Source organism: Triticum aestivum, chromosome 1A (assembly GCF_018294505.1).
Source record: "Triticum aestivum cultivar Chinese Spring chromosome 1A, IWGSC CS RefSeq v2.1, whole genome shotgun sequence".
Lineage (NCBI taxonomy): Eukaryota > Viridiplantae > Streptophyta > Magnoliopsida > Poales > Poaceae > Triticum > Triticum aestivum.
Genome location: NC_057794.1, coordinates 575,512,971 through 575,522,938, shown reverse-complemented (window position 1 = coordinate 575,522,938; position 9,968 = coordinate 575,512,971). Strand labels below are relative to the sequence as shown.

Sequence of the window (9,968 nt, the reverse complement as noted above, 5' to 3'; positions counted from 1 at the left end):
CGGACCTAAGCCGTTTAATTTTTCGATCAAGTTGGTTCTCTGCCTCAGCTTTATAGTTTTTGAAGAAAGTTAAAGCCTCATCTTTTGGTTTCAGAAGATACACATAACAATATCTAGTGGAGTCATCAATCAACGTCATGAAGTATCTATTTCCACCTTTTGTCAACACGCCATTCATCTCACAAAGATCGGAATGTATAAGCTCTAGTGGCGCCAAGTCTCTTGCCTTTGCAGTCTTATGGACTTGCGAGGTTGCTTAGCTTGCACACATACTTGGCACTTAGAGCCTTTGACAATAGAGATTTTCGGAATTAAATTCATATTGGCTAGCCGCGTCATGCAACCAAAGTTAATGTGACAAAGTCGTGAATGCCAAATATCAGACTCATTATTGTGGCAAACATTATTAATAACTTTAGTGCAAATATCTGACAAAGACAGGCGGAACAAGCCTCCGCTCTCATATCCTTTTCCAACAAATTGTCCATACTTAGAAATTACAACTTTATTGGATTCGAAAACCAACTTAAAACCATCTCGACATAAACAGGAACCGCTAACGAGATTTTTATTTATGGACGGCACATGATGAACATTCTTCAGAGGCACAGTCTTCCCCGAAGTAAACTTCAGATCGACCGTACCAACACCTCGAACGATGGCATGTGACCCGTTCCCCATCAGCACGGGTGAAGTCCCTGTTGCCTGGTAAGAAGAAAACATGGAGACGTTAGCACAAACATGTACATTGGCACCGGTGTCCATTAACCAATCAGGGGATTGAAATACTGAAAGGATGGTAGGAAAAATACCGTACCCTGATTCCTTCATATCAATATCACCGATGACAACATTAGCGGACTTGCCGCTCTTCTCATGTTCGCGCTCCTCAAAGCGGTTAGGACACTTCGGAGCCCAGTGATTAGGATCACCGCAGACATGGCAAAGTCCCTTCCCCTTCTTATGAGAATTCTTCTCGAAGTTGGTAGAATGTGATGGCTTGTTCTTTGTATCAAACTTGCCTTTGCCCTGAGTTTTGTTCTTATTGTTTTTGAACTTGTTGAGCTGGGAGTTCTTCTGTACCATGTGGGCACTAGAAGCTCCCTTAGCAACTCGAGCACGTGTGTCATTTGCTCTCGCCTTCTCTTCAACATCAAGAGTACCAATGAGATCCGCAACGGAAAACTCCTGTCTCTTGTGTTTCAGGGAAGTAGCAAAATTGTTCCACGAAGGTGGAAGTTTAGCAATGATGCCTCTGGCAACAAATTTGTCCGGCAACACACACTTGAAGTACTCAAGTTCTTTTACGAGCGACTGTATCTCATGAGCCTGCTGTACAACAGAGCGCTCATCAGTCATCTTGTAGTCATAGAATTGCTCCATGACGTACAACTCGCAGCCGGCGTCCAAGGCACCAAACTTGGCCTCGAGTGCAGCCCACATGTCCTTGCCGTTTTCAAACGACATATACGAATCCACAATGGAATCATCCAGAACACTCAGAAGAGCGCCTTTAAAGAGAGTATCGATCTTCTCAAAAGCTTCCAGTTGTGCTGGATTAAGATCGCCCTCAGGCTTGTCCTTGGTGGCGTCATAGCAGCCCATGGTTTGAAACCAGTAGACTGCTCTCGTGCGCCACCTCTTATATTGCGCCCCCTTAAAGGCGGGCGGTTTCACATGCGCAGCAAAACCACTCGGAGTAAATTGCCTATAATCAGGTTTTTGGATTGTTGGAAATATGAGCAAGTTAGTACAAGATTTAATCCGAATAATTAGAAGATAAATCATGACTACAGTAGCAGAGATTAAATTAATCATGGGAACTAGCATAGCAGATGAACAGATCACATCTAGTAGTCATAGAATTTCTTCATGGCGTACAACTCGCTGCCGGCGTCCGAGGCACCAAAATTGGCCTCGAGCGCAGCCCACATGTCCTTGCCGTTTTCAAATGACATATACGAATCCACAATGGAATCATCCAGAACACTCAGAAGAGCGCCTTTAAAGAGAGTATCGATTTTCTCAAAAGCTTCCAGTTGTGCTGGATTAAGATCGTCCTCAGGCTTGCCCTTGGTGGCGTCATAGCAGCCCATGGTCTGAAACCAGTAGACTGCTCTCGTGCGCCACCTCTTATATTGCGCCGCCTTAAAGGCGGACGGCTTCAGATGCGCAACAAAACCACTCGAAGTAAATTGCCTATAATCAGGTTTTTGGATTGTTGGAAATATGAGCAAGTTAGTACAAGATTTAATCCGAATAATTAGAAGATAAATCATGACTACAGTAGCAGAGATTAAACTAATCATGCGAACTAGCATAGCAGATGAACAGATCACATCTAGTAGTTAGAATTTCTCCATGACGTACAACTCGCTGCCGGCGTCCGAGGCACCAAAATTGGCCTCGAGCGCAGCCCATATGTCCTTGCCGTTTTCAAACGACATATACGAATCCACAATGGAATCATCCAGAACACTCAGAAGAGCGCCTTTAAAGAAGCTGGCTGCTGATTGTTGGCTAAGGAGTTGAGGAGTATGAGAGACGCAGTTATGAACGCGAACTTTTTGGACCTACAAGGGTCTAGATTTGGCCAGACCGGTTGTAGCTGCTCTAAGTCTAAGGCGACAGGAAAGGCGGCTGCTTTGGCCGGAGGAGCAGTGTTTACCTGCTGCTGCAATGGTGCGCGTGGCAAGTGAGTCTACAGTTCTACAGGACCATCGTAATAATGGAGTTTTCAGTTCCATAAACAGAAGAGGGCCACGAAGTGATAGCTGAGTTCGCATTCTTGTACTACGGTTACAAAATCCCTGACAGGTCCAAGAACAGCTCGTCGAGTTGACCTTCTAGCTCCATGTCAACTCCGAGGCCGCCGCCCGCTGCCGCGTAGCCGTAGCTCCCGGTAAGCTGGCACCAGGAGCTCGCCGGCGAGGAGGGCAAGCAAAACGGACTCACGGGCTCTGCCGGCCACTGAACCCCTTCCGGCGGGCTCTGCTGCTCCTGGCCGAAGGCAGCAGGCGGCGGCTGGTGTTCCGGGCCGGTCAGGATCGCGGCGGCCTGGGCGCAGGTGTGCGCGCCGAGGTACACGACGTCGAAGAGCAGCGGGTCGGCCGTCGCGCGCTGCACCTGCTTGGTGGCGGCGCAGCCCTGCGTGTGCCTTCTGGCCTTCTGGCCGTACTTCTGGCCGTACTTCCGCCAGATCATCCCGTCGTCGAGCGGCCCCAGGTCCTGCATCGACGCCACGCGCACCTCCGTCCGCACCTTCGCCAGCGCCGCCTTCCTGCCGCTCCTGAGCTTGCCGTTCACGCTCGCTCTGCCGCCGGCATTGCCGCCACTGCCGGCGAGGCGCACGGCCCGGTCGATGGACGCGGCCAGCGCGGCGCAGAGCTCCCTCGCGGCACCCGGCACGCCCTGGCCGGCGCCCACCCGCGCCTCCAGCTCCCTCGCCATGGCCAGCAGCCCGTCCAGCTCCGTCGCCAGCGTCGCCGTCGCGTGCTCCATGCCCGTCCCTCCGTTCGGTTTCAGCACACACACTTGGCTACTCGATCAGTGGCAAGCGTCTCACGAGATGTGATGATGAGCTTGGCAGCGACGGGGGAGGAGGGGTTCTTTTATAGTGCCGGATCAGTGGCAGAAAGCACTAAGCACTGTTCATGGCCGGGAATCATTGATCTACAAGCGAGGTTCCGGTTGACTGAAGACCGGAGAAAAGTTGGAGACTTGGAATCAAGAGTGAAGACCAAAACTGTACCACTCTGCTCGCCTGTGGCCCATGGGCAATGGACACTGCTCCGATACATCAACGTACAGTGTGTGTATGCTCTGCTCTCCGACCATATTGATACTATCTGCCTCTTTGGTCTTAGTTAACTACCCAGTGCCTGACGGACGATGTGGCTTTCCGGCCCGATCGGTCTCACTCTCGCCTCGATCACAGATTCACAGTGGCAATACATGTCGCGAAGTTCAGTGTGATCTTCCCGGAAGTTTCACCGCCGATGTGGCCGAGCCAGTCCGTTGGAGCGGCACCGTGCCCTCCATCGACTCCCAGATGGGACGCGCGTCGCCGGGAGCAGGAGGAAGTTGCCCGGAAGGCGGCGTGCGGCTTCCCGGCAACTCGGTTTGCACGGCGCAACGGAACTGCGGCGGGGACAGTGATAGTACGTGCGTGCAACTTTTAGGCTAGCAGCGAGGCAATTGGTCGAGGGTACACGATCGACGTGAACGTGCAGGCCGAAGCCTAAGCGCGTACGTTACGTACGTACGAGCCAGCCAACCATCATCCATGCATGCATGTACGGGTGATAGATACAGCGACAGGGCTACAAGCTGGTACTGTACAAACGAACCGGGTGGTCATGCAAGCCGGTGTGCGCGCCCACATGATCAGTGCACCGTCCCTGTGTTAGAGATTAATCCAAACTACGTATTAGAGTTAGAGACGTGGCTTGCATGCCAACGTGAGCGTCAAGTACTAGGAGTCCTAGTTTGAATCAGTTTTGGATTGCTAGGTTAGCTAGCTTCAGGTCGGTTTGGCCCCATATATATATGTGGTCATATACGTTGTAAACATCACCAGAAAAAGGAGAAAATAAAGAAAGAAAGAAAGGGCACGATACGAGCCCTTGGCTATCAGTTTCCGCGTGCACGTGTTCGTCGTGATTGGATGTGATCGATCCTGTGGGCGATTTTCAACAATTGGTATCAGAGCAAGGTCGAGGTGAAGCTGTGCTTGCCCTGGGGTAGCGACCCGACTAGCGCCTCGGGGCGGGCGATATGGTCGCTGGGTGGTGCAGCGACGAGGAGGAGCGGGCGATGAAGTCGTTGGGTGGTTCAGAGACGAGGAGGATCAGGTGATCGTCGTTCGGCAGAGCGACAAGGAGGGAGACGGCATGCTGTCGTCGGGAAGACGGTGGAAGGAGATCGTTGATGGGAGAGGTGGTGCCGATGTGCGGCGCTGGAGCTCATCAAGATCATCGTCCGGGGGAGTCGGATGAGTCAAGTAGTCGTGCGAGTTTGCACGGTCAGTCGTCGTTGCGTCTGTCAGTCGTCGTCGTGTCCAAGTGCTCATATTGGTGATGATTCGTTGGAGTGGAAGCGGTGTGCACGGTGTTTCGTGAGTCATGTCCATGTCCTCGTGGAGCGTCCTGGTTGCGGCCAGTGTGGATTCGGTGTGATGCCGAAGGCGGACATGGTAGGCGAAGCCATCGTAAAGCGAGGAGGTGTGTGACCGGTGAAGAGTGGATCTACTGCAAGCAAGTACAAGGAGTATGGTGCGAACCGAGTGCAAGGCAGCGGTCAAGCAATGGCGGTGGCACAACATTGTAGAGCAAAAAGGCGCTGCATGTTTCCAGGCGGGTCATACTCAGCGTACAGACATGACATATTTAGCGAGTCGTAGATGTGATAAGTTTGTATTAGGAAGAGATTGTTAGAGATTAACCAAACTACGTATTAGAGTTGGAGACGTGGCTTGCATGCCAACGTGAGCGTCAAGTACTAGGAGTCCTAGTTTGAATCAGTTTCGAATTGTTAGGTTAGCTAGCTTCAGGTCGGTTTGGCCCCATATATATATGTGGTCATATACGTTGTAAAGATCACCAGAAAAAGAAGAAAATAAATAAAGAAAGAAAGGGCACGATTCGAACCCTTGGCTATCAGTTTCCGCGTGCATGTGTTCATCGTGATTGGATGTGATCGATCCTGTGGGCGATTTTCAACACCCTGGACAGCAAGCGAAGCAACTGGACCGACAAGTCTGCTGCGTGTCTTGTGAAGTTTCGTTGCCTTTTACGTACATGCATCTCGCAAGTTGCCATTAAGGGCCGTTAAGATCTGGCGGCGCCGGTCTTTGAGGAGTGTCAGATGTTAATGAAGGATTTCGGAAAGGAAGGTTCTGTTACGCGTTGTACTCGACGGTCCAACGCAGCACTCTCATAATTTTGCTCGGCTAATCTGGGTATCATGTGTGTGGGGTTCTTTCGGAGATGCTTATAGAAGAGTGTGTGCGTTTACAGAAATGAATGTATGCGTGTGTATATGAGTGTTTGTGTCTGTACTGATGTTAAAAAAAAATGGGTATCATGTGTGTGGGGTTGGATACACCGCCTAACTCGATTACCAATTTGTAAACGGATGATGTAATAATGACCGGGAGTTCCCCAATATCTTAGCATATGCACTCAACAGAGTAGCCCTTCCTAAACCCTAAAATAGATAGTGGGGTAGTTTTTCCTTCCCTTCGGGGAACTCTCAAAATCGATTGACTTCAAATTTGAAATTTAGTCGACTGACATTTAGCTAATGCGATAATGATTTAAGCAGTTTAGTTGTGTGTTGGTCGCCTGAAAACAGAATTTAGCTTACTCGATTTCTGATGAGGAGGAAACAGGAGGTGCACGGAGCACTAAGGCTGCAGGTTCGCCGGAGAGCTAGGCCTCGGTGTCTATCCTAAGGATGCGGAGGCGTAGGTTCGTCGGGTAAGCTAGGCCGTGGTGTCTATCTTAGGGGCGCGGGGTGCAGCTGCTGTCGACACCGGAATTGGAAGTTGACCGGGCTTAGAGGGATGGACTGGGGCGACGGCAAAGCACGACGTCGAGGGAAGGACGTAACGACGCGGCTGGCACGGTGCGCCGCCGGCCACGGGTGGTGGTAGCAGGCGGCGTGAGGAAGAAGATGTGATTTGTTTTTCAGAAAGAAAACGACTAAAGGAAGAAAATGCTCCGTTTGTTTTTTATCTAACGCTTCATGTTGATCCCGGTAACATCGACCAACGTAATATGTGTTTTCATTCAACTTTTACCTAACTAGTCCCTTATTTAAATTAGTCGTCGCTTTTAATGAAAGAGCATGTGTGTGGTACTAGTGCCCGGTCGATGGATTGTCTTTTCTTTTTCTCAGCCCACCCTATGATGGCCTCTTTGATTCACAAGATTTTGAAAATGTAGAAATAGGAAAAATATAGGATTGCAGTGGCATGTCAACTTGAATCCTATAGGATTAGCAAAGAGTGTTTGATGCCACATGAAAAACAAAGAAATTGTAAAAAGAGGTTGAAGTGGATGTTAGATTTCCTATGAAATGTAGTACAAAAGATTCCATAGGATAAATTCCTATGGGATCCAATCCTATGAATCAAAGGGCCGACATAGGAAAAATTCCTAAGGATTTCAATCCTCCAAAAATCCTAAATAATTCCTTTGAATCAAAGGAGCCCTGAAATTTCTTCCCACATTGATTTTTTTATAAATTTTCAAATAGTTCAACCTACCGTGCGCCATCTATCGACCCGCATATGGGATCATCCTGTCAGACAACGGTTTGAAATGAGAAAATCGATCGATCAAAGCAATTTGTAACCAATCTGACCCAAAGTGGTGCTTTTTTTTTGAAAATTTCTCGGCAGTGGTGGTAGTATGCAACCCTAGCCCCAACTGTGTTTTTTTTGTAATTTACTCTTCTTAAAGGCAAGTAGGGGTAGTGCAAATGTAACAAAGAATGCTTTTGAATTTATTTATTTATTTGCTTTGGGATGATTGGTGTCGAACTTTATGACACAGTGTGAATTTGGAGGAATCATCAGGTTTTTCCAGCAAATGGTGTTCCAATGAGCTGAGAAATGAGGTGAAAGTTTGCTTGGTGTTCATACCAAGAAATTGAGCGAGAAGTATTTGCCTTGCATCTGATGTTGGTAGATCAGAAGAGTTAAAGAAAAATCATTTATCTGCCGAAGGAAAGGAAATGTTGATTAAGTCAGTTGCTCAGACATCCCCACTTAATCTATTGCTTGATTTTCTATTTCCTCGTGACTTATGATTTCATATTAACTCGCTGCCTCAGAGATCTTGGTGAGGAAGTAGGGGGAAATCAAGTAACTACTGGCGTGAACGCGCTAAAATCAGGAGATGTATCCTGGTGGATGAGAATTCAAATACTTTCATATTTGCTCTACAGTTCGCCTACGCAAGAATCAAATTAAGTCCCTGGATGTTGATGGTTCAGCTGTTTTCTCTCGCTATAGCAAGCAGGCTATCATCCTTCGTGACTTGTTCAATATCCAGTTGGACTAACACTAACTAATTCTCGTTCGATGCCGATCCCCTGCTCGAGAATTTGGCAAATTCGTCTGCTCAGGCCGTGGTGGTAGTATGCAACCCTAGCCCCACATGTGGTGGGGTTCTTTTTTGTACTTTAGTCTCCTTCAAGGCAACTAGGGGTAGTGCAAATGCAACAAAGAATGCTTTTGGATTTATTTCTTTATTTGCTTTGGGATGATTGGTGTCGAACTTTATGACAAATTGTGAATTTGGAAGAATCATCAGGTTTTTCCAACAAATGTTGTTCCAATGAGCTGGGAAATGGGGTGAAGTGTGCTTGGTGTTCATACCAAGACATTGAGCGAGAAGTATCTGAGGCTGTTATCTGATGTTGGTAGATAAAAAGTTTGCAAAAAATGTTATCTGCCCAAGAAAAGGAAGTGTTGATTAAGGCCCTGTTCGAAGAACCTCCACTCCACAACTCCACTCTCGGAGCAGGTGGAGTTACTGTGCGGCTGTTTCCCGCCTCCGCATTTCCCGGGATTTCGTGGAGCTGGTGGAACTCGAACAGGGTCTAAGTCAGTTTCTGAGACATCCCCACTTAATCTATAGCTTGCTTTCGATTTCCCCGTGATTTATGATTTCATATTAACTCTCTGCCTCAAGATTTTGCTGGCGAAGTAGGAGGGAATTCAGTAACTACTGGCGTCAACACGCTACAATGAGGAGCTCCTGGGGGATGAGAATTCAAATAATTTCATATTTGCTCTATGGTTGCCTATGCAAGGATCAAATTATAAGTCTCCAGACGTTGATGGTTCAGTTATTTTCTCTCGCCATGGCTAACAGGCTATCATCCTTCACGACTCGTTGAGTAACCTGGTAGGAACCAGTTCGACTGACTACTTCCCGTTGGATGCCGATCACAGGAGTCTGAATCTAAATGCTAGTGCGAATACAGTACGATACTGGCCGCAGCACCTACAGGTTCGGACCATCCGGTTGGAAAACCTCGGGCAGATTCAAGATCATTTCGTCGAACTGGTCGTACGCATACTCCATGTCAGCCCCGAGCCCCCCGCCGGCAGCGTAGCCGTAGCTGCCGGCAAGCTCGCACCAGGGGCTCCCCGGCGTGTAGCAGCCGGCCGGCGAGGAGAGGAAGGGGGGCGGCGTCACGGGCTCTACCGGCCACTGAATCCCTTCCGGCGGCGAGCTCTGCTGGTGCTCCAGGGCGAAGGCAGCAGGAGGCTGCTGCTCCGGGCCGGCGAGGACCGCGGCGGCCTGGGCGCAGGTGTGCGCGCCGAGGTACACGACGTCGAAGAGCAGCGGGTCGGCGTGGGCGCGCTGGACCTGCTTGGTGGCCTGGCAGCCCTGCGTGTGCCGGTGCGTGCACCGGAAGTATGCCCTGGGGTACGCGGCGCCCAGGATGTCCTTCTGGCCGTACTTGCGCCAGCTGAGCCCGTCGTTGAGCGGCCCCGCGTCCGTCACCGACGCCACCCGCACCTGCGTCCGCACCTTGTTCGCCGCCGCCTTCCTGCCGCCCTTGACCTGCCCGCTCGCGCTCGCCCTGCCGGTGCCGGCATTGCCCCCGCCGTCGCCGCCGCGCGGGCTGCTCCCGGCGAGGCGCATGGCCCGGTCGACGGACTCGGCCAGCGCGGCGCAGAGCTCCCTGGCGGCGCCCGGCGCGCGCTGGTTGCCCTCGACGCGCGCCTCCAGCTCCCTCGCCATGGACAGCAGCCGGTCCAGCTCCGCCGCCAGCGTCGCCGCCGTGTCCTCCATGCCCGCTCCCAGGTTCAGCTCAGCACCTAGCTAGCCTGCCGATCAGCGGCGCCTTGTGGTGAACTGACGATGAGCTTGGTGGTGGTGGCGACAGGGGAGGGGTGTGATTTATAGTGCCGGACCGGGTAAGCGGGAAGGGAACCAGTCCGCAAG

At 50.5% G+C, this 9,968-nt stretch overlaps 2 protein-coding genes across 3 annotated transcripts; both read right to left on the bottom strand.

The window, feature by feature from the left end:
• Positions 1–2,723: 2,723 nt before the first annotated feature.
• LOC123069097 (transcription factor WRKY19-like) lies at positions 2,724–3,824 on the bottom strand. Its single transcript, XM_044491855.1, has one exon. The coding sequence runs from the start codon at positions 3,499–3,501 to the stop codon at positions 2,800–2,802; it is 702 nt and encodes a 233-aa protein (XP_044347790.1). The 5' UTR covers positions 3,502–3,824; the 3' UTR covers positions 2,724–2,799.
• Positions 3,825–8,776: 4,952 nt separating this feature from the next.
• LOC100049028 (transcription factor WRKY19) lies at positions 8,777–9,889 on the bottom strand. 2 transcript variants are annotated; one of them, XM_044491820.1, is made up of 2 exons: positions 9,006–9,889; positions 8,777–8,949 (listed from the first exon to the last, which is right to left on the bottom strand). In XM_044491820.1, exon 1 carries the CDS (start codon positions 9,813–9,815, stop codon positions 9,018–9,020), a length of 798 nt encoding a protein of 265 aa, XP_044347755.1. In that variant the 5' UTR covers positions 9,816–9,889; the 3' UTR covers positions 8,777–8,949; positions 9,006–9,017. The 2 variants fall into 2 exon arrangements, with proteins under 2 accessions (XP_044347755.1, XP_044347753.1); XM_044491818.1 differs by having other exon boundaries at positions 8,777–8,952; positions 9,009–9,889.
• Positions 9,890–9,968: the final 79 nt, after the last annotated feature.

What these genes read in the sequence shown, in the direction of transcription:
- LOC123069097 (XM_044491855.1), bottom strand. Translation starts at nt 3,501, where the DNA reads ATGGAGCACGCGACGGCGACGCTGGCGACGGAGCTGGACGGGCTGCTG.
- LOC100049028 (XM_044491820.1), bottom strand. Translation starts at nt 9,815, where the DNA reads ATGGAGGACACGGCGGCGACGCTGGCGGCGGAGCTGGACCGGCTGCTG.